At 57.3% G+C, this 22,505-nt stretch overlaps 1 protein-coding gene across 4 annotated transcripts in view; it reads left to right on the plus strand.

The window, feature by feature from the left end:
• Jade1 (jade family PHD finger 1) overlaps window positions 1-22,505 on the plus strand; it is a 62,140-nt gene that overhangs the window by 27,258 nt on the left and 12,377 nt on the right. For 3 of the 4 annotated variants that reach the window (XM_070022083.1, XM_070022080.1, XM_070022082.1), the window contains exons 2-8: window positions 4,533-4,609; window positions 10,051-10,136; window positions 12,954-13,111; window positions 13,767-13,954; window positions 15,426-15,637; window positions 18,517-18,684; window positions 19,513-19,629. In XM_070022083.1, the coding sequence (XP_069878184.1) occupies window positions 4,558-4,609; window positions 10,051-10,136; window positions 12,954-13,111; window positions 13,767-13,954; window positions 15,426-15,637; window positions 18,517-18,684; window positions 19,513-19,629 (981 nt within the window). In that variant the 5' untranslated portion in view covers window positions 4,533-4,557. Of the gene's footprint in view, window positions 1-4,282; window positions 4,294-4,532; window positions 4,610-10,050; window positions 10,137-12,953; window positions 13,112-13,766; window positions 13,955-15,425; window positions 15,638-18,516; window positions 18,685-19,512; window positions 19,630-22,505 lie in introns of those variants that run through there. The other variant, XM_070022084.1, reaches the window with a different exon arrangement.

The following is a 22,505-nucleotide window of genomic DNA, read 5'->3' on the forward strand; positions in this document are numbered from 1 at the left end:
AGTGTGGTTCTCATGTGGCTGTCACTGCTTGTGAGGTGGTGAGCTTGGCTAGATTTTGCTCTGCTGGGGCATATTTACTTTTGAGGTAGTATTTTCTGCTTGTTTAGAGCTTTCATACAAGTAGTGTTGGGGTGCCAGGCCCTTGTGCACTGTGCGGTGTTCCTCTTGGCACCTAGGGAGCTGGGGTGACTTCTGAGCTGGAGAGGCACAGGGGTTGGTGATCTAGGCACACTCAGGACAGGGAAGGCATTTGCTTCAAGTTGTGGGGGCTTCCAGGTAGGTTTTGCAGCAAGGGTCAGGTGGTTGATGTTGGGGTGGTGGATTGTGGCGTTGCATCCTGCTCATACTCGGGGAGCAGGGGAAGGACCTCTGTGAAGGTTCACTTATCTCTTGGTAAATCCTTCTAAAACCTTACCAACATTTTTATTGTTGAGTTTCTCAAAAGAACATATAAAATGGTGCACATGTGGATCCTTGGCCTAAGTATTTGGGAGGATTAGCAGTTAGACGTTGTTTACTGTGCTTCTGGAAAATTTCCAGAGGCCTTGCAGAAGAAGAGCTTCTTTGGTAGTACTGGTGATGGGTGTGCACAGACACGTGAATGAAGTAGAAATCCTGAAAGGCTGTGGACTAGAGAATGGAAATCCTGAAAGACTGTGGACCGAAGTGGAAATCCTGAAAGACTGTGGACTGAGAAATGGAAATCCTGAAGACTGTGGGCTGGGAAGTGGAAATCCTGAGAGGCTGTGGACTGAGAAGTGGAAATCCTGAAAGACTGTGCACTGGGAGAAGTGGAAATCCTGAGAGGCTGTGGACTGGGAGAAGTGGAAATCCTGAAAGGCTGTGCACTGGGAAGTGGAAATCCTGAGAGGCTGTGGACTGGGAGAAGTGGAAATCCTGAAAGGCTGTGCACTGGGAAGTGGAAATCCTGAAAGACTATGGACCGAAGTGGAAATCCTGAAAGGCTGTGCACTGGGAAGTGGAAATCCTGAGAGACTGTGGACTGGGAGAAGTGGAAATCCTGAAAGACTGTGGACTGGGAGAAGTGGAAATCCTGAAAGACTGTGCGCTGGGAGAAGTGGAAATCCTGAAAGGCTGTGCACTGGGAGAAGTGGAAATCCTGAAAGGCTGTGCACTGGGAAATGGAAATCCTGAAAGGCTGTGGACTGGGGGAAGTGGAAATCCTGAGAGGCTGTGGACTGGGAAATGGAAATCCTGAAAGGCTGTGGACTGGGAGAAGTGGAAATCCTGAAAGGCTGTGCACTGGGAGAAGTGGAAATCCTGAAAGGCTGTGCACTGGGAGAAGTGGAAATCCTGAAAGGCTGTGCACTGGGAGAAGTGGAAATCCTGAAAGACTGTGGGCTGGGAGAAGTGGAAATCCTGAAAGGCTGTGCACTGGGAAATGGAAATCCTGAAAGGCTGTGCACTGGGAAGTGGAAATCCTGAAAGACTGTGCACTGGGAAGTGGAAATCCTGAAAGACTGTGCACTGGGAAGTGGAAATCCTGAAAGGCTGTGCACTGGGAGAAGTGGAAATCCTGAAAGACTGTGCACTGGGAGAAGTGGAAATCCTGAAAGGCTGTGCACTGGGAGAAGTGGAAATCCTGAAAGGCTGTGCACTGGGAAGTGGAAATCCTGAGAGGCTGTGCACTGGGAAGTGGAAATCCTGAGAGGCTGTGGGCTGGGAAGCTTGTGTACTATTGTATACAGAAGGGGGTTTGTTATCTAGAGACTGACTCTGGAAAGGATATCTGTGGATGAGATGAAGTTCAGTCACAGATGGCATCTTCCTTACAAAGGCAGTTGATGCCTCGTTCAGGTCGGCCTGGGAGGCCTAGAGCTCCTGGGTACTGGGTCTCAGTTCTGTGATGTAACCCAGGACCGCCGGCTTCATGGACGCATATCCGCCCAACTCTGGGTCTTGTGCTAGCACAGTGGTTCTCCGCTCCTCATCAGAAGCACTTGCGCACGTGTTCTGACCTCGACCAGAAGCACCTGCACCATGTGTTGTGACCCTTACCAGAAACGTCTGCGTCATCTATGTTGTGGCCCCCACCGGAGGCCTCTGCGTCACTTGGTGTGACCCTCACTGGAAGCATCTACACATGAGCCCCTCACTGGAGGTGCCCACATTACGTGGTGCAATTCCCTGCCAGGACTTTTGGTGGGTGGGTGGGTGGGTGAGGGGCTTTGTACCTTTTAGACAGGACAGTACTCCTTCCTTTGGGGTGTATTGATCTGGCATTGAGGTGCAGACCCTGCAGAAAACACCCAGGACCGGTATGACTCACGCCCCTCTAGTCTGCCCACCCCAGCTGCCACTTCCTTTGTGCAGAGGGGTCAAAGCCCAGCTCTTGTAAGACTGGCCTTCTGTGTGGTCAGTTGTCCCTGTCCTGAGATGAGTGGGGGCATTGGGCATGGAAGTAGAACTTCTTAGCACACACTGAGACCTTGGAGAATTGCTGACTAACCGGTTGGCCCTCACTCCTAGAATAAGAGAGGGGTCTGGTTCAGGGTTCCTTCCTGTGCAGACACTGAGGGTCAGCAGATGGGGTCATTTCCATGACCCAACTCCCGGGTGTCAGGCAGTGTCTGGCACAAGCCCTGCCCCTCACCAGCACACAGGACATTCGGGTCTGGCTGTGAGGGAGTCTGAGGGGACTTGGCTGTGAGAGGATGGTCTGACTGTGAGAAAATGGTCTGACTGTGAGAGGAGGTCTGACTGTGAGAGGGAGGTCTGACTGTGAGAGGGAGGTCTGACTGAGAGGGTGGTCTGACTGAGAGAGGGTGGTCTGACTGTGAGAAAATGGTCTGACTGTGAGAGGGAGGTCTGACTGTGAGAGGGTGGTCTGATGGTGAGAGGAGGTCTGACTGTGAGAGGGTGGTCTGACAGAGGGTGGTCTGACTGTGAGAGGAGGTCTGACTGTGAGAGGGTGGTCTGACAGGGTGGTCTGACTGTGAGAGGGTGGTCTGACAGAGGGTGGTCTGACTGTGAGAGGGTGGTCTGACTGAGAAAATGGTCTGACTGTGAGAGGGAGGTCTGACTGAGAAAATGGTCTGACTGTGAGAGGAGGTCTGACTGAGAGGAGGTCTGACTGTGAGAGGAGGTCTGACTGTGAGAGGAGGTCTGACTGTGAGAGGAGGTCTGACTGTGAGAGGGTGGTCTGACTGAGAGGAGGTCTGACTGTGAGAAGGTGGTCTGACTGTGAGAGGGTGGTCTGACTGTGAGAGGGAGGTCTGACAGAGGGTGGTCTGACTGTGAGAGGGTAGTCTGACTGTGAGAGTGGTCTGACTGTGAGAGGGTGGTCTGACTGAGAGGGTGGTCTGACTGTGAGAGGAGGTCTGACTGTGAGAGGGTGGTCTGACTGAGAGGGAGGTCTGACTGAGAGGGTGGTCTGACTGAGAGAGGGTGGTCTGACTGTGAGAGGGAGGTCTGACTGAGGGTGGTCTGACTGTGAGAAAATGGTCTGACTGTGAGAGGAGGTCTGACTGTGAGAGGGAGGTCTGTGAGAAGGTGGTCTGACTGTGAGAAGGTGGTCTGACTGTGAGAGGGTGGTCTGACTGTGAGAGGAGGTCTGACAGAGGGAGGTCTGACTGTGAGAGGAGGTCTGACAGAGGGTGGTCTGACTGTGAGTGGGTGGTCTGACGGTGAGAGGGAGGTCTGACTGTGAGAGAGTGGTCTGACTGTGAGAGGGTTGTCTGACTGTGAGAGGGAGGTCTGACTGTGAGAGGGAGGTCTGACTGAGAGGAGGTCTGACTGTGAGAGGAGGTCTGACTGTGAGAGGAGGTCTGACTGTGAGAGGGAGGTCTGACTGTGAGAGGAGGTCTGACTGTGAGAGGAGGTCTGACTGTGAGAGGAGGTCTGACTGTGAGAGGAGGTCTGACTGAGAGGAGGTCTGACTGTGAGAGGAGGTCTGACTGTGAGAGGAGGTCTGACTGTGAGAGGAGGTCTGACTGAGAGGAGGTCTGACTGTGAGAGGAGGTCTGACTGAGAGGAGGTCTGACTGTGAGAGGAGGTCTGACTGTGAGAGGAGGTCTGACTGTGAGAGGAGGTCTGACTGAGAGGAGGTCTGACTGTGAGAGGAGGTCTGACTGAGAGGAGGTCTGACTGAGAGGAGGTCTGACTGAGAGGAGGTCTGACTGTGAGAGGAGGTCTGACTGAGAGGAGGTCTGACTGAGAGGAGGTCTGACTGTGAGAGGGTGGTGGTCTGATGTGAGGGAGCCTGACGGAGGAAGTGTTCTGACTGAAGAAGCTCTCCTACTGATGGGTCATCTCTGCAGTCCTCCTGGACTGGTTGTAGCTACAATGTTTTGGGAGGGAGGGAGGGAGGGGAGAAGCGGGTGCCTTTAGGAGGCCCACTTCCAATACCCTTATTCCATCTGGTCTGTTAGTGATTGGAACCGGTTACGTGCCTCTTCCATTTTCTGTTGGAGAGCGACCTAAGGCCCTTTGGCTGTTGTCTGCTGTGGATCTGCGCTGGTGGCCGACACAGCTGGATGACGCGTGTGTGTTCTTGTCTCCTTGCCTTGCAGGCTGCCTGCTGTGCCCTGGGAGACCATGAAACGAGGCCGCCTTCCCAGCAGCAGTGAGGACTCCGACGACAATGGCAGTGAGTCCTGCTTTGTTCTCAGCCGGCCCGGCTGGGGCCAGCGTAACACTTGACTTCTTCATTCGTACTTTCAGAGGCCGAGGCCCTTTGCATGTCAGTGTGAGGCTGCAGGTGTGTGTGCAGAGCTCCCTGCCAGGGACTGCAGACAAGTCCCCAGGGTCACCATGGTGTCTGCGTTCCCTGTGCATGGAACTAACTTGTGCTTCACAGGTGCTTCAAGCCAGGTCATGACTGATAGGCTCGGCCGGGTCCACGGGGAGATGGGGGGCTGCTGGTGACGCCAAGTGTGTGAAGTGGGTGCTGCATAGTCTTGATACCGGTGTGGTCTGTGTCTCAGCAGTCTGGTCACCTCGTGTCTTCACAGCACAGCTGGAGTGAGCTGGCTTGTGTTGGTGGATGTCACACTGTCGATGAAGGCCCACCTGGGTTCAGTGGCCGCCATGCGGTATTGGCAGACGTCACGTGGCATCCGCCGATGCCATGTGGTATTGATGGATGCCACACGGTATTGGTGGATGTGACGTGGTGTCGGTGGGCATCACGGTGTTGGTGACCACCACATGGCGTTGGTGACCATCATATGGTATTGGTGGACATCACGTGGGGCCAGTGGACCCACATAGTACAGGTGGACGCCAAGGGGATGGTGAACTGACACGCTCAGATTCCTGAGCTTCTCATACAGCGGATGGAGATTTTGTGCCTGGCACAGTGCTGGAGCGTGCAGTTGTGCTCTTGTGTGGGGGGAGGGGCCTGGGGAATTGCAGCTCGGCCAGGTAGGAGCAGCTGTGATTGAGGCCATGAGGACAGTTTCTCAGCTGTCCTTTGATGTGTTAGGGACATATCGACAGACTGAAGAGGAAACTTGACGAAGAGATGAAGGTTTTTAATTTCAGTTGCTTTAGTCTCTTAAGTTATCGGCAGATTAAACGCTGTAGAGTAGCACGATGTCTGTGGTAAGTGTCTCTCCTGACAGCTGCGGGAACCATGGAAGGGTCGGGAGGAATTCTGGCTGGCACTTTGGGAAGGTGTTAGAGCAGTGGCAGGTGTGTGCAGGAAGCTGACCAGCCTAACCCTGAGGAGAACAGGGAGCCTGCACTGTTGTTAGAGTAGAGGGAGGGAGGGAGGCAGGGGAGGGAGCAGGCCCCGACGGGGTCTGACCGCACGCACCAGTGGGCTGATGTCAGGGCTTGTTTCCTCCAGCGTTCACTGTATTGGACGTTGGACGCCACAGGCACAGGCACAGCGGGCTGGGGGGGGCGGGTGTTCTCCACCTCGGATGGCAGTTTCCTGACTCATCAGCTAAGGGCTCAGTAAATGCTTGCTGCTTGTTCAAGTGCACAGTTTAGTCCTCCAGAAATGCTTAGAAAAAGTCGTGCCTTTAGGTTTAGAATTAATCCTGAGATGGCTTTGTGAATGCCCACAGCAGGGGCTGAGCGTCCTGTGTGCAGACGTTGTGTATGTGTGTACATGGACACATCCGTTTGTCATCATTGATGGGAGTGTGCGCACTGTGTTTGCTCTCATTTCCTCCGAGCAAGACTGGAGCTAGAGATTCTTCTGGAATGTTCTCTCAAACAGGAGCCTTTCTCTTTCTGGGCAGCATTTATTAGAATAGCGTGTTCTAATCTGGTACAAGTAACAAACTGAACTTTAAGATTCCACTTAATTTTTAGTGAATTTGGACGTGGAAGCCATGTGCAGCAGGTATGCAGCCCAGCCCCTCCCAGCCTCAGCCCAGGGTGGAGCCTGCAGGCCTCAGCCAGGCCAGGGTGTCAAACGAGTACCCCAGATAACCCGTGGGTGGACTCAAGGAGGTGCAGCTCCAAGGCCCGAGTGCTGGCCGGCTGGTGTCCCCTCCGCCTGCACCCTCCCCGCAGCCCCTCCCAGTGGGCTGCGCCCCTTCCCCCCAGCAGCTGGTTTTGACTGGAGCCACCTTTTGAGGTTCCTGCTCCAAGAACAGTCACACACGAGGTGCTAGGAGTTGAGGCTTCACACAGCCCTACAAGACCAAGTGCTTCCTGTAGAAATGCATTTCTAGTCTGGTGTGGTAGCTCACACCTGTAAAACCAGCACTCAGGAGGCCGAGTTTGAGCCCGGCAAAGAGCTTCACACTCAACTTCAGAACAAACCAGTCTCCTCATCTCTGCGCAGAACTCTGGCCGGAAAGGAAGGAGAAGAGAATGTCTGTGTCACATCTCAAAGGCGTGACTCCTGAAAACAAGTTTTTGGGGCCAGGCCATTTTCTTCCTCATACCTTGTTGCCGGCCTCTCTGAGGACTCTGGGTCCGGGGTTTGTGAACATTTCTAGGGTGCCAGGGGTTTGTCCTGGGGGCGTTAAAGCCCAGTTGTGCTCTGGTCCTTTGCTGGTTGTGGAAGTGGGTGGGGCACAGGCCTTGTGTGGCGGTCCGGGGAAGGCTGGGAGGGCTGTGGCAGAGGGTGCCATCTTGGGCTCGGGGAGCACGTCCGTCCTCCACAGATTGCTCTTCTGTGGCTCTTGGGACTTGTGATGGAGGGATGGTGGTGTGTCCTTGGTGGCAGGCCCCAGTTTACTTAATCTGCTGAGCTTCTTGGGCCAGTTCTCGGCACCCAATAGTGAGCTGGACCAGGAGGTCAGGTGGGCTGGAGTGGAGAGCGAGGGCAGGTGTCGGGCGGCTCCTGTTCAGACAGCGGCCAACCCAGGCGCTTTGTCTTAATAGCAGCAGTGCTTTCTGTGGCTGAGAGCTGACGCGGGCCGCTTCCTCGCAGCGCCGCGGCTGGCAGGCCTGTGTGTCCGCTCTGTGACGTGTACGGCACCCTGCGGCAGGTGGGGTGTGTGGTGGCGTGAGTGTGGGTTCAGAGCCCACTCTGTTGGGGGGCTTCTTCCACACGGCTGTGAGGTGTGAGGTGTGTGCGTTCTCCTGACCTAGGTCCTAATATCTCCAAGGGGCTGTGGTGATGTCTGAACTACAGGACGAGAGGGCGGAGTTCGGAGTGTTGGACTTGCGTAACTGCAGTTCCCAAGGGGTCTGGCCCAGTGGAGCTGGGATAGTCAGAACGAGACTAGCAGATTGTCAGTGTGGGATTGCTCCTGAGCAGTGCACATGCCCCGTGTTGGAAGCCACAGAAGCCTGCTTCTAGCTTGGACTTCGGCAGTAATCTTACCTTGCGAGTGGCAATAAGATGCGTTAGACACTATTGTCGATGTTTAGGACTGCCAGCATCTCTCCTGAGAGCAAAAGGAAGCAGTTTCCCTCGTATATTCTTATCATTGGTACTAACATATCAGCATCACAGAGACAAGTGCAGTGCCAGCCAAACCTGACCGTAGCGCAGAACTAGAGGTGGTCTTAGCACACAGCTGGGCACAGACCTAGCCTACGTCAAGATGTCATCTTTGCACACACTACATACAGTCTTGGCACACAACCAGGTACAGTCTTAACACACATTAGATGCCTGATGCTTTACCACAGCGTAAATCAGTCTCTCAGACCAGAGTATTTCTAATTAACAATATGAAAATTGTTATTTTTACTGTTACACTCTGACTATGATAAGGACACACCACGTTGGGTGTTTCTTTGAAACAGGGTCTTTATAATAAAGCCCAGGGTGGCCTCCAACTTGGGCTTCTGCTTTTTAGCCTCCTAGGTACCAGTGATTTCTGTTTGGGGGTTGAGGGTGACCTAGACAGACGGCGCTGGAGTTGTGAGGACAAACGGCTGTAGTGGCTCTGGGCCTTTCTGTGGTGGGAACGCGTTCCAGGAGCAGGCCTCGGGCCCTCCTCCCCCTGTCTTTGAGGTAGAACGCCAGGATGCTCCTGGCGCCTGCCATTGCCATCCCTTGGCTCACAGGGACGGATCTCCTAAAAGCAAGACTACCTGACTCTCCCCGATGCCACTGTTAAAATTTTGTCTGCTCTTGAAAAATGCATTTATTGGGAATTGTCTGTGGAAGAACAATTAATTGGCTGTACCCGGTCCTACATTCTGTGGCTCATGCCAGTCACTCTTACAATAGCAGTGTGAGTCGGGAGGAAGACAGCGCCCAGCCTGCCGCTGACCCAGGACGCTGGCCAGCTGCTCTGAGCCCTGTCTCCTGTCTGTTCCTCCCTGGGTTTGCGGCCATGCGTAGGTTTTATATAAACCACTGGTGCATTGCGAGACCGAGTTTTCTTTGACTGTATGGTTAGTGCCTGTCTCCGTGGTGGTAGGCTTCTGTCGCTTTATGGAGGGATGGTTGACACACAGCAGCTGTGGGTGTCCAGTGTGGCTGGAGTGAAGCTGTGCGGCCCTTGGTCTGGAGAGTGGGTGTGGCACTGAAGCTGTGTGCACCCCCAGCGGGGCGTGTTTCTCGGCCCTTTGGGACTTAATTCTGGAAGGCAGAATGGTGGGTTGGGATGGTAGAGGTCAGTGACGGTTGGGAGCTCGGCAGTAGTCTTGCACCCGTGGTTATGTGGCTGCTGAGGAGCAGCAAGCCGTGGTGGGTGGAGAGAAGGGAATTGGAAGTTCAGTCGATAGCTGGACCGTCCAGGGGAGAGCTGGGAGCGCTCACGGGTAGGTCCAGTGTGTGAGAACTGCGCAGGTTTTTGTCTAGCTAACGGTTGATGTCTGCTGTGGAGGCCAGCGTAGACGGCAGGGGGGGATGGAGGACTAACAGACTTCCTGGGTGTGCTGGGTACAGACACCACGGGTTACAGGTGCACAGAAGAGAAGGGCCGGAGGGGAACTTTCAGGACAGAGGCCTGCCTCCAAGACCAGCTGGGTGGCCCTCAGTGCCAGCCTTCCTGGCACTCCAGAGGCTGGACCCACCGGGAGAGTCTGTTGGAGGCACGGGGCATCCTGGGGAGGGGAGAAGGCACACTCATGAGAAGCTAGAAGGGGCAATGATTATTTTTGTTGTTGTTGTTGGTCATGGGGCTTGAACTCTGGGCCTGGGTGCTGTCCCTCTGCTCTTCAGTGCTCTACCACTTCAGCCAAGCACTTTTGAGTGGTTCATTGGAGATAAGTATCCCACAGACTTTCCTGCCCGGCCTGGCTTTGAACTTTGATCTTCAGATCTCAGTCTCCTGAGTAGCTAGGATGACAGGTGTGAGCCACCAGTGCCTGGCACAATTATTGTTTTAAACTCACGTGAAAGGGGTTCTTTTTTGTTTTTGGTAAGGCCTTTGGGTGATGTTAGCGTTAGAAAGCTTACTGGGACTGGGCAAGAGGTGTTCATCTGTCCGTGAGGAGTGTGCCCAGCAGTTCCGCTGCCTGCGCGGTCTCCCTGTCTGTAGGCGGGAGCTTGGGGAGCCTCAGGGTCTGCGCAGGGCCGCGCGGGCCCGCTGTCGTCATCTGGAGCTGGGATGCTCGTGCCTGTGCCGAGCCGCGGCTGGAAGAGGCGGGGATGAGCGCTGCGCTTGGGGTGTGGACCCTCCCAGCCTTCCATGGAGCCCATTTTGACCTTTGTTTCCGTAGGCCTGTCCACTACTTGGTCCCAGAATTCTCGATCCCAGCACAGGAGAAGCTCCTGCTCCAAACACGAGGATCGCAAGCCTTCCGAGGTACCTAGTGGTCGCACGTGTCCTGTGTGTGTGTGTGTGTCCGTGTGTGTGTCGTGTTGCGTGTGCATGTCGTATCCGCATGTCGCGTGTGCCAGTGCCACAAGCGCACGCACACACGTGTGTGCACGTCAGGTGTACTACGCGTGTGTCGCGTGTCATGTGTGTCACGCGTGTGCACACACGTGCCCGCTGCCGGCAAGTACAGCCTGTGGGTGTCTGTAGGGCGGGGGTCTCGTAGGGGTCAGTGGTGATACTTAGGGACTCAGGTGTGGTTTCTGTCTGTCACGCGGTGTGCCACAAGTGTCAGCTGTTCTTGTTAGCTGGTCCCTCTCGCCGGCTTCCAGCCCCTCCCCTGGCCAGAAGGTGAGCAGGCCGGCGGCTGGGCAGTGGCTCCCAGCCTCAAGTTTCAGCCATGAGTTTGTGGCCTGTCTGGCCACAGACCAGTGCAGTCCTGGGAGTTGGTCTTGGGTTTCTTGCTTCAGGCTTTCCCTGCTCTTCCCTAGTTTGTTTCTCATCCCCCCTCTCCGGCGTGGCCGGCATTTTGTTGTCAGTCTTGCTATCCGAGCTTGTTTTCCATTCACCTCTCACGCCGCTCAGCTGGCTGTGGTTGGTGATTCTCTCTGTGCCTTGTTCGGCTCCAAGCACTCACTTCAGAGTGGTTTGTTTGCCACCGTTTCTCAGCGGGCAGCCTGGGAGGGAGCTCACTCCAGGCCGACTCTGGCCTTGTGCTGCTTCTGGTGGAGCGATGCCCTGCCTTACGACAGCACTGCGCAGGAGGGCCTTCCCCGGCGCCAGCCAGGCAGGGGTGTGGGCTGAGGGCCTTCCCCGGCGCCAGCCAGGCAGGGGTGTGGGCTGAGGGCCTTCCCCGGCGCCAGCCAGGCAGGGGTGTGGGCTGAGGGCCTTCCTCGGGCACAGGCCAGGGCAGGGGTGTGGGGTGAGGGCCTTCCTCGGGCACAGGGCAGGGCAGGGGTGTGGGCTGAGGGCCTTCCTCGGGCACAGGCCAGGGCAGGGGTGTGGGCTGAGGGCCTTCCTCAGGCACAGGGCAGGGGTGTGGGGTGAGGGCCTTCCTCGGGCACAGGGCAGGGCAGGGGTGTGGGCTGAGGGCCTTCCTCAGGCACAGGGCAGGGCAGGGGTGTGGGCTGAGGGCCTTCCTCAGGCACAGGCCAGGGCAGGGGTGTGGGCTGAGGGCCTGCCTCGGGCACAGGCCAGGGCAGGGGTGTGGGCTGAGGGCCTTCCTCGGGCACAGGGCAAGGCAGGGGTGTGGGCTGAGGGCCTTCCTCGGGCACAGGCCAGGGCAGGGGTGTCAGCCCAGCAGTGCCTGGCCCAGAGCAGTGAGCTGGCTGTGAAGCTAGCCCCTGAGCAGTGTGTGTGTGCTTAGGGCACGGAGGCTGCCCCCAGAGGCCTTCACCTGAGACTGGGGCGGGGGCGGAGGTGTGGGTGACTCAGAGGGCGGCGACCAGGCCTTTCGTGCACTTGACCTGTGGGGCCTGCTCTGCTTCTGTGGATCTGTGCAGCTCCTTTCGTTCCTGTACCCAGGATGCCTTTCTGATCATCATACTTGGTGATTTCGGTGACCGTGCTGTGCTGCCGTGTCCTGATACAGTGGGGTCCCTGCAGGCTGGGTGCCTTTCTGGAGCTCAGACTATGTCCTGCCGTAGTGCAGTGCTGCTTTGAGCCTAGTGTAGCTGAGGCATCTCTGCTGGAGGAGATCAGAGCCCCGCCCAGTCAGTAGGGATGGTGCCTGTGCTCACATGGCTCATCTTGTCCTCCCAGTTTGGTTTGGTTTCTTCTTTGGAGTCGGTTTGTGTGGACTTTGCTCTGTGTAGGCCTGTGGGGCCCCGTGGGGTGAAGGATGCTGGGCTGTGCTAGGTTCAGGGCTCAGTCTCTGGGTGGTTCTGTGGAAGAACTGGGAGTGAGGATGGCAATACGGTTCCGGAAGGACGGCCAGAGAGGGGAGGGCCTGTGCTCGCACACTGATTGTAGAAGCCACCACCAGTGTGTGAGGCTCTGTCGGCAGCAGGCACGAAACGTGGATGGTAGACAGGTGCCAGGTGTGGTCTGCTGAGCAGTGTGAGGGTGCGCCCTGTCCTGTGTACCCAGAGGACTGCCTTCAGACACCAGACACACTTGGGGCTGGGCTGACACCCAGGTCAGGCCTCCTTAGGTAGCTTAAGACGTGAGTGGCCGAGAAGAAGGTGTGGGAGGAAACCAGCAGTTAGTTCCAGCCAGCAGCTCAGGTTGGCTTTGTGACTTGGCTGCCGCTAGAGGCCGCTGTGGTCCTGGGAGGTGATGAGGAGTTGGAGAGGGGCATTGTGGGGCATCATTGGCCAGGTGGGGATATGTCCCCTCATCCAGCAGCAAGGGACTGTGCCAGAAGAGCTGCAGTGCGTGCATGCACACGTGCTTACGTGCACACACATGTGTACACGCACGCGCGCACACACACACACTTGCCTTCCCCAGTCCTTTCTGGGCAGGTATCTGAGAGGCCTAGTGTTGGCCCTACCTCCGCAGCACGGTGAAGCGGGGTTCCTCTCCCTTGCCCTCAGCCCCACCACCCAAGGCAGCACTCACCGTGAGGACGGCCCTGTAGGCCAGGCTTTGTCTGTGGTCGGTGCAGGTTTGTGTCTGACAGAAGTTAGGCGTTTCTCCGAGACCCTTCCCGGTGTGTGGAGGCTGGGCGTGCGCTGCCTGTGCAGAGGGAGCAGGGCTGGCCTTCTGGCCTGGGTGAGGGAACTGCTCCTTCTGTGCGGCATGTGGCAGCTCCAACTGCTGTGCCCGAGATAAAGCGTCGGCGTGCCCCTTTCCCTCCTTCAGGTGTTTAGAACAGACCTGATCACCGCCATGAAGCTGCATGACTCGTACCAGCTCAACCCGGATGAGTACTACGTGCTAGCCGACCCATGGAGACAGGAGTGGGAGAAGGGAGTCCAGGTGCCCGTGAGCCCAGGGACCATCCCTCAGCCTGTGGCCAGGTAGCGCCCTCCCTGCCCTGCCGGGGCTCCGTCCTGCACCAGGCACAAGGGAGGCTGGTCAGAGCCCTGCACAGGGCAGGATTAGGAGGAGTCGCTGGGGGGGGGGGGGCAGGGAGGGGGGAGCCCCAGGACAGCCTGGGGAGTGACTGGAACGCAGAGGAGTCCGGCCTGGACGCGTTGTAGATGATGCTGCAGGAGCAGACCCGTCTGGCTAGGGCTCCAGAGGAGGAACTTGTGAGATACTGCCCTTTCTAGCTGTCAGGCACACTCTCCAGACCCACTGAGAAGTCACTCCTCTGTCGGTGGGCGGGCCCCGGGCTCAGGTGATTCCCTGGGCCGTGCTGTGTGTCCTGGCGTCTCTGCCCTGCCGGGTGGCTGCTCTGCTGCAGGCTGGCCCATGGCCGGCATGGAGAAGAGGCCTCGCTCTCCGGCTTCCCCGCTCCATCGCTGAGGGGCCGGGCCACTGCCTGGACGTGGGCTCCTATTTCCATTGGAGGCCTTTGTTTTTCATCTAGTTAGGGTTTCCACTGACACTGGGGCTGTGTGTGAACCTGGGAGAGGACCTGAGGGAGGAGGAGGAGGAGGAGGAGGACGAAGCTGCAGCTGGGTTTTCTGATGCACTTGTTGAGTGCCCTGTGTTGTGTTTGTTAATCAGGGTCCTGTCTGAAGAGACGCCCCTCATGTTCATTAGGCCGAAGAAGCACATGGTCTCCGCAGGCTCGGAGCCTCCAGCCCTGGGCTATGCTGACATCCGGACGCTGGCTGACAGTGTGTGCCGGTACGATCTCAACGATACCGATGCCGCGTGGCTGGAGCTGACCAATGAAGAGTTCAAGGAGATGGGTAAGGCTCGACAGGGGCGGCTGTTGGGCACGCACGTGGGCAGGAGCGTACGCCAGCCTCGGAGTGCACTCTGGCGGCTCCTCACACTGTGGTGTGAGGAGGCACTGCGGCGTCTTCCCTGGCGCCCCGTGTCAGGCGCGCTCCTTGACCTGCTGCTGTGCCGCCAGGCTCCAGCACCACCTCGTGGTCGCCTGCCACCTGTGTCCTTCCATCGCGCTCCTCACTGCGGGCAGTGGCCACGGGAGCCTCCTGTCTGTGGGCCTCTGTGGTGCCGTCTCCACGTGCGCCCAGCCTGCTGCTCAGGGCCCCTGAGGGCCGCCACCGCCAGGCCGGGAGGGCACGTCTGGCCATGCAGGGGTTGTGCCGTGGTCTGGAGTAGGTAGCCACAGGGCTTGCACTCTCGTCTGGCTGTGTGGAAGCTCACCTGCCGCTGGCCCGGCCGTGGACCACTGCCCCTTCTGGCTGTCCTCACCAAGGAGATTGCTTCCCCTCAGCCTTTGCTTTCGGTGTTTGCAGCCAGACCTTGCCTTGCGAGTGGCCTCTCCCTGTCTCACTGGAGGATGGTACTGCCGGCTGGTGGCTCCGGGGCCCAGCCACGCCCTCGCCAGCCGCCTAGCTCCCTTGGTGCTCAGGCCTGTGCTGCCTGGGAATTCGGGGGCTCTGCAGGCCTGGAAGCAGGGCGGCAGTCCTGTGTGCTGAACATTCATTACAGGGCGGACTGGGGGCCAGCGCCTCCAGCCAGAGGAGGGGACTGCGAGGAAATGTGGGGCTCGGGCAGTGGGGCTCATCTCACCTGTGTTCTCTACGTTTCTGAAAGTGTGAGAAGTTAATTTGATAGTTTTAGAATTTATGGTAAGTGCAACCTGCAGTCATTTCCTTTGCTGTTTCTGCAGGATTTGTATCCTTGAGTGGTTTTTTAACCAGCTTTTTAACTGCACAAATATTTTCATTGTAAGGAGTTTAGAGAATGTGCAAATAGAAGATGGGCCTGCCCCCTGCCCTAGCCAAGACCATGGCTCTTGCAGAAGTGTGGTTTACAACTGCACTGTCTGCCACTCTGCACTCTCCCGTGTTTGTCTTCCATGTATCCGAATAACTGTGCATTCTTGTGGGTGGAACTCAGAGGAGAGGCTGGCCAGGAAGTCTGCTTCCAGGGCACAGTGGTAAAGGAGAATTCCAAAACAAATAGTCAAACCCCATAATACGTTGTGGTCACAGTTTTGAAACTTAACATGTTAGCTGTTAGGGGCAGTTAAGTATAATGAAACGGCTTATTTCACAGTCTGGGTATTTGATATTCTTGTTCCTTGTGAGATTTATGTATGCTTTCCCGTGTGCAGCCAGAACGGGAACGGTTTCGTGAGAGACTTCCCCGTGGAAGGCTTTCACAGACGGCGTTGTGCTTTCCTTATCGGTTCTGAATTGTTGAGGCGCACCAATAGGGCTTACTGGCATGGATCTTTCCCTTCAGGAATGCCTGAGCTAGATGAGTTCACCATGGAGCGGGTCCTGGAGGAGTTTGAGCAGCGATGCTACGACAACATGAACCATGCCATCGAGACGGAGGAAGGGCTGGGGATTGAATACGACGAAGACGTGGTCTGTGATGTCTGCCAGTCCCCCGACGGCGAGGACGGCAACGAGATGGTGTTCTGTGACAAGTGCAACATCTGTGTGCACCAGGTAGGGGCGGCCGGGCGCGGGGCCCGGGTGGGCTGGGGGTGCGCGGGGAGCAGGGCTCCACCTCCTATCACAGAAGGCTGGTCTAGTTCGGAACACCAGAGAGGGCTAGCTGCTTCCTTAGTGTCCACGTTCAACAGACTGTGTGGCTTTCGTTAAGCAACTGGAGTTGGATTTTTGTCGAAGAGGGAGGTTTGAGAACAGGGCTGTAGGGCAGACCCTCTCATTGGCCAGAAAACCTCCCCCCAGCACCACTTCCTTTGCCTTTCCGCTCCAGTGTCCCAGGTGGCTTCTTGTCCGTGGAGCCCACCTTCTCCTGTCAGTCCCATGGACCCATGGTCCATCCTGTCCTCAGAGTCCATGGTCCATCCTGTCCTCAGAGTCCATCGTCCATCCTGTCAGTCCTCAGAGCCCATCGTCCATCCTGTCAGTCCTCAGAGCCCATGGTCCATCCTGTCAGTCCTCAGAGCCCATCGTCCATCCTGTCAGTCCTCAGAGCCCATAGTCCATCCTGTCAGTCCTCAGAGCCCATGGTCCATCCTGTCCTCAGAGCCCATGGTCCATCCTGTCCTCAGAGCCCATGGTCCATCCTGTCCTCAGAGTCCATCGTCCATCCTGTCAGTCCTCAGAGCCCATGGTCCGTCCTGTCCTCAGAGCCCATGGTCCATCCTGTCAGTCCTCAGAGCCCATGGTCCATCCTGTCAGTCCTCAGAGCCCATGGTCCATCCTGTCCTCAGAGCCCATGGTCCGTCCTGTCCTCAGAGCCCATGGTCCATCCTGTCCTCAGAGCCCATGGTCCATCCTGTCAGTCCTCAGAGCCCATGGTCCATCCTGTGCTCAGAGCCCATGGTCCATCCTGTCAGTCCTCAGAGCCCATGGTCCATCCTGTCCTCAGAGCCCATGGTCCATCCTGTCCTCAGAGCCCATGGTCCATCCTGTCCTCAGAGTCCATGGTCCATCCTGTCAGTCCTCAGAGCCCATGGTCCATCCTGTGCTCAGAGCCCATGGTCCATCCTGTCAGTCCTCAGAGCCCATGGTCCATCCTGTCAGTCCTCAGAGCCCATGGTCCATCCTGTCCTCAGAGCCCATGGTCCACCCTGTCAGTCCTCAGAGCCCATGGTCCATCCTGTCAGTCCTCAGAGCCCATGGTCCATCCCCTCAGTCCTCAGAGCCCGTGGTCCGTCCCCTCAGTCCTCAGTGCACCGGGCTGGCTGCTGGCTGCCTTGTGTGTGGTGGCTGCGGGGTCTGTGGTTCGCCCACTCCGGTGTTCCTGTATTAGCATCAGCCGGATTTCAGGGCTTTGCTGGGGTACATCCCCATCTCACGTCAGTGTCTTCCATTTTCAGGGACTGTAGATAAGGTCGTGTTAGGCTTCTGCTTAGCTTTTGGGGGGCAGAACATAGGAATATATAGAGCAGAGGAGAGCCGCCTCTCTCTCCTCCCTCTCCCTGCCGTCTTTCCTACAGCACTGAGGTTTGAATTCGGGACTTGGTCTACACTGTGTCGTGTAGATCCCAGCCCCCTTGCTTGCTTTGGGTATTTTTGGAGAGGGCCTCAGGCCTTTTCTCCCGGAGCTGCCTTGGACCGTGGTCTCTACCTCTGTCTCCCTCAGAACCGAGATCCTGGCCAGGAGCCCCGGTGCTCTGGCTTGTTTGTTCAGATAGGCCCTCACACACCTTAGTCTAGGCTGGCCTGGAATGCTGGCGCAGATGGGTGGGATGCGGGGTGCAGAGGCAGTCTGGAAGCTTCCCGTGGATCTGTCGGGCTGAGGTTCAGACAGATTGGGTGACGTCACCGAGGAGGCTCAAGCCTGGCCCCCATTTGCCGCCACGGCTCAGCAGTCTGTGGTCTTGTTCTGCATGTCTTGGGAAGCTCGTCCGTTTGCGTGTCCTTGGGCAGTGAATTCCTCGGATGTCAGCCGTGATCATGGGCCTGGTGGCCACCATTGCCGCTTTTGGCTGATGGTACTTGTAACCTGTGGAGGACTTTCCACACTTCCTTTACTTGTCTGCTTGGAAACTTAAGAACTCTGTTCTAGAAACTTGTCATTGACATCAAGGCTAGTGGGCTCAGTTTCAGATGCTCTTTCTCTGATCTCTGTGTTTAGTATATTTTTCTCTTCTGACCTCTTCTTGGTTTGTCTTTAAGCCATACTTACTAGCTTAGACCTGCTTCTCACTGTGCTTTTACCCCGTCAGAACCGTCAGTGTTGTTAGCCCCAGGTCTGTCTGTGCACCTGTTCTGGGCCCTGACGTAGCGAGGCGGTTGAGCAGCTTTGCGTGCGGGTCCCGTGGCGTCTGTGGGGTCGGTGTTGTTAAGACGCCGTCTGAGGAGGTAGCACTTCATTTTTATCAGTTTGGCTTTTAAAGCTCTCTGGGCCTCTGGTACCGTTGGGGTAACTTACTCAAATTTGCCTTTTTACTCCTTGAGCCGTCATGATTACATGAGCTGTGAAGCCTTGATTTCTGCAGTGTGCTATCTCGGGTGGCTTCGCCATCTTGTGCAGGCTTTGTTTTAAATATTCTCCTTGGGTCTTGTTCTTCCGCGTCTGTTTGCTCCTCACGTGGCTTCTGTGTCGGCCACTCTCTCGCTGCCCTGTGTGTGGCCGTGCGTTGCTGCCCTGTGCTCCCCGCTTTCTGTGAGGCGAGGGTAGGTGTCCCCGTGCGGCCCTGCCGCATTGGAGAGCCTGGCGTAGGTACAGGCCTGTGTGGCTGTCCCTCAGGGGTCTGCACAGCGCATCATGTCTCAGCCCAGAAGCCTTTTGCCTTTGCTGGGGTCGCAGCCCAGGGTTGGGATCTCAGCGTTGGTGGGACTCTGTGTGCATTCGGAGAGGAAATGTGTTTCTCTTTGTCTCCTTTGCCTTGTGCTGTGGCTTTGTCCAGGCCTGCTATGGAATCCTCAAGGTGCCAGAGGGCAGTTGGCTGTGCCGGACCTGCGCCCTGGGTGTGGAGCCGAAATGTCTGCTGTGTCCCAAGAAGGGGGGCGCCATGAAGCCCACCCGCAGCGGAACCAAGTGGGTCCATGTCAGCTGCGCCCTGTGGATCCCAGAGGTACGTGACTCCCGCACACCCTCCCGGACGGGGCAGGGCGCGCGGCCTGACCGCCCGGGATCCTTCCCAGTCGCTGCCGGCTTGGCGTCCGCCGTGTTGTCCAGGGGTGGGGACGTGGGAACTGTGTTAGGGTCAGGTTTCTCCCTCCGCACAGGGCCGGCCTGGCCTGGGGGTCCTTCCCCGACGGTGCCACACACTGGGCCACACTTCTGCAGGTCGTAGTTGAAAACTCTGACTCAGCCGCAACCTTTTTAACTGCGGGGTTTGTTTTGTCTATTTCCTGTCCCACACCTTGACTAATTTAATTGGCCGTGCCACTCTGAGAAGATCATGTGTGGCTCAGACTGCCTGGCGTTGCAGAGGGCAGGCGGTGCGGGATCCTGTGTTTGCGGTCAGCCCGTCTGCTGGGTTTGGGGGATGGAAGGCAGAGATGATGTTTTATCTCGCCTGTGGGATTTCTTCTTTGCATCATTCTTCTTTTCATTCTGGTGGAATGAGCTAGTATGTTTATGGGAAATGGATAAGAAATGGCTTTTGTACTTGCTCACTCCAAACTGAGAGTCTGTGTAGGCATTTTAAGGTGATTTTCGTCCTGACCAAACTGTTACTGGTTCAGAGGAAGCCTGCACTATCCACATGCCAGGTCTTTGCCGCCACATTCTTCAGTGGGAAGGGACAGGGTAGCCGTCGGCAGGAGCCGGCCAGGCAAGGGTGTGTGTGAGCCAGGGCAAGCGCCCAGGGCAGCCCTCAGAGTGACAGGTCTTGAACTCTAGGGCGTCGCGTTCTGCTGCTGATGGCTGGGTGTTCGCCCTTGCTGTTGGCCTGCAGGTGAGCATTGGCAGCCCGGAGAAGATGGAGCCCATCACCAAGGTGTCTCACATCCCCAGCAGCCGCTGGGCACTGGTGTGCAGTCTCTGCAACGAGAAGTTTGGGGCCTCCATTCAGGTAAGCTGCTCAGCAGGTTTGGCCGCCGGGCCGTTGCTGTTCCAGGACGGGAGGGCGCATGGGGCCGGCCCAGGTACCTGGGGCTAGCTGATGGTCCAATGTCCCTGGACCCAGAGCTGTTACCTGGAAGTTCCTTGCTTTCTGTTCTGTCCCAGGCCTCCTGCTAGGCCCGGGACACAGCTGCTGTCCCCGGGCAGACATGAAGACCTGGGTGTGCAGGTTGCTCTAGGAAGAGGTGGCCTGCTCTGAACACAGCCTAGACATTGGATTTTTTTTTTTCCTGGTCCTGCAGTCTGAATTCAGGGCCTGGGCGCTGTCCTGAACTTCTTTGTGCTAAAGGCTGGCACTCTACCACTTAGCCACAGAACTACTTCTGGCTTTTTCTGAGTAGTTTTGTTTTTTGTTTTTTGGGTCTGGTCGTGGGGCCTGAACTCTGGGCCTGGGCGCTGTCCCTCAGCTCTTCAGCTCAAGGCTAGCGCTCTACCACTTGAGCCACAGCGCCACTTCCGGCTTTTTTCCTTTTTGCTTATGTGGTGCTAGGGAATCGAACCCAGGGCCTCGTGCATGCAAGGCAAGCGCTCTACCACTGAGCCACCTTCCCAGCCCTGAGTAGTTTTTTGATATGAGTTCTCTTGGACTTTTCCTGCCCAGGCTGGCTTTGAACTGCAATCCTCAGATTCAGCCTCCTGAGTAGTGAGGATTACAGGCGTGAGCACCAGCGCCTGTACGTTTGATTTATGGCACTTGCTTACCTACAAGTAAGTGTGTCAGATGCGCAGATGCAGGCAGGCATGACAGTCCTGAGTCCAGTGAAGGGAGAAAGCACAGCGTGCTGTTTCCTCTTGTCATCTGATGGCATCCGTGCGTTGCTTTCTGGGCCTTGCGTCCTAAGGTCTGGATGGCCGTGGTCTGAGAGGCGTCTCTGGCTGGCACGGGCTCTGGAGCAGAGGTGCTCTCTGGGCTGTGTCTCCCCAGGCGACACGGTGCTCAGCACGGACAGCGCCTGTGTGTGGTCCTGATTCCCCACGGTGCCAAGCCACGTGTGTCACCTGCCCCTCCTCCCCTGCTTGCCGTCAAGCGCACCACCCCTCGAGCCAGGCCCCTTGTTTCCATTCACGACTTTGTGGTCAGGGTCCCAGCTTGCGCCTGTGCTGGCCTCCATGGGTCCTGCTCGGCTTTCTGCGGTTAGGGTCACGGGGGCGCCGCCACACCAGCTTCTTTCAGTGGTTGAGCTTTGGGCCAGCCCCAGACCATGATCCTCCTGACCTCAGCCTCCCAGGTAGCAAGGGTTAGAGGCGTGAGCCACCGTGTCCAGTTTTCTCTCTCTACCTCCCTCCTCCCTCTCCTTTTTCCTCTTTCCTAACAACCCTAGAGATTCCACTTATTGTAACTGCCATCTCCTGGTGTTTGAGGGTCTGAAACCTTTGCAGAAATATCCAGAGGCTCGGGGACTTGGGTGTCAGGAGAATTACCAGTACCTCCGCCTGAGCGTGGGTTGGGCAACGGAGAATGGAAGAGAGAGTTCAGACACTGTGTTTACTTGGGGACAAGCCACCACCCTCTGGTGAGCTGGCGGCAGGCGGGGAGCCGCTTCTCCTCTGAGGGCTCTGGCCACCGATTGACTTACGTTCCTGATGGACTCACTTTCCAGAACATGTGCTTGAAGGAGAAGGGATGGGAGGAGCACTGATGACATTCTGTGTCTTCCTAGAGTCGTTTTGTCAGTTCCTGTCTGCACGTCTGCGGCTGGGGGGCTGTGCTTCCATCTGTCTGCTGAACAGGAAAGCCCAGGGGCCACCAGTGCAGGGCTGCTGTAGCCCCTTTCTCTTGATGGTTAGCACACTTGCATTAGTGCAGCTCAAAGCCGGGCACAGATGGGCTCCAGCTAGCGCCAGCTTCCACTCCTGTGGCTGCGGCTGTGCTGAGCAGGGCCTGGGCAGGTGTGTCAGTGTGTGCTGAGCGGGGCCTGGGCAGGTGTGTCAGTGTGTGCTGAGCGGGGCCTGGGCAGGTGTGTCAGTGTGTGCTGAGCGGGGCCTGGGCAGGTGTGTCAGTGTGTGCTGAGCGGGGCCTGGGCAGGTGTGTCAGTGTGTGCTGAGCGGGGCCTGGGCAGGTGTGTCAGTGTGTGCTGAGCGGGGCCTGGGCAGGTGAGTGTGTTCTGCCAGCGATGTTGCCTCACCCGCTTGAAGCTGTTGTTAGCTGTGGGTTGCACAGCAGGTATTTCTCCAGTTTCTATGGGCTGAGTGCTAAAAGCAGAATGAAGGGATAGGTTTTCAGTGTCTCTGACACAGAAGGATAGGGGCAGGCAGTGTCCTGTGTCCCACGGCTCTGGGTTTGGGGTGCTGAGTGGGCTCCCTCTCTGCAGCCTTCCTGGGCTAGGTGCTTGTGTTCACCCGTGTTGGGTCGGCCTTCCTGGGCTAGGTGCTTGTGCTCACCCGTGTTGGTGGGCCTTCCTGGGCTAGGTGCTTGTGCTCACCTGTGTCGGGTGGGTCTTTCTGGGCTAGGTGCTTGTGCTCACCCGCGTTGGGTCGGCCTCCTCCTGAGGCCGAGGGGCACGGAAGCCGAGTCACCTCACGCTGGCTGGGCAGGGCAGCTGCACTGGGGCACCTGGCAGCCCTGCCCAGGCAGAGGGGAGGCGCTAGGCGCACAGCTCCCTGAGCCCGGGCTGGCTCCCGGGCTGGCTCCCCGTGGCTGGCTCCCCGTGGCTGGCTCCCGGGCTGGCTCCCGGGCTGGCTCCCGGGCTGGCTCCCGGGCTGGCTCCCGGGCTGGCTCCCGGGCTGGCTCCCGGGCTGGCTCCCGGGCTGGCTCCCGGGCTGGCTCCCCGTGGCTGGCTCCCCGTGGCTGGCTCCCGGGCTGGCTCCCGGGCTGGCTCCCGGGCT

The sequence above is a fragment of the Dipodomys merriami genome, unplaced genomic scaffold (genome assembly GCF_024711535.1).
Source record: "Dipodomys merriami isolate MVZ:Mamm:240054 unplaced genomic scaffold, mDipMer1.0.p SCAF_15, whole genome shotgun sequence".
NCBI lineage: Eukaryota > Metazoa > Chordata > Mammalia > Rodentia > Heteromyidae > Dipodomys > Dipodomys merriami.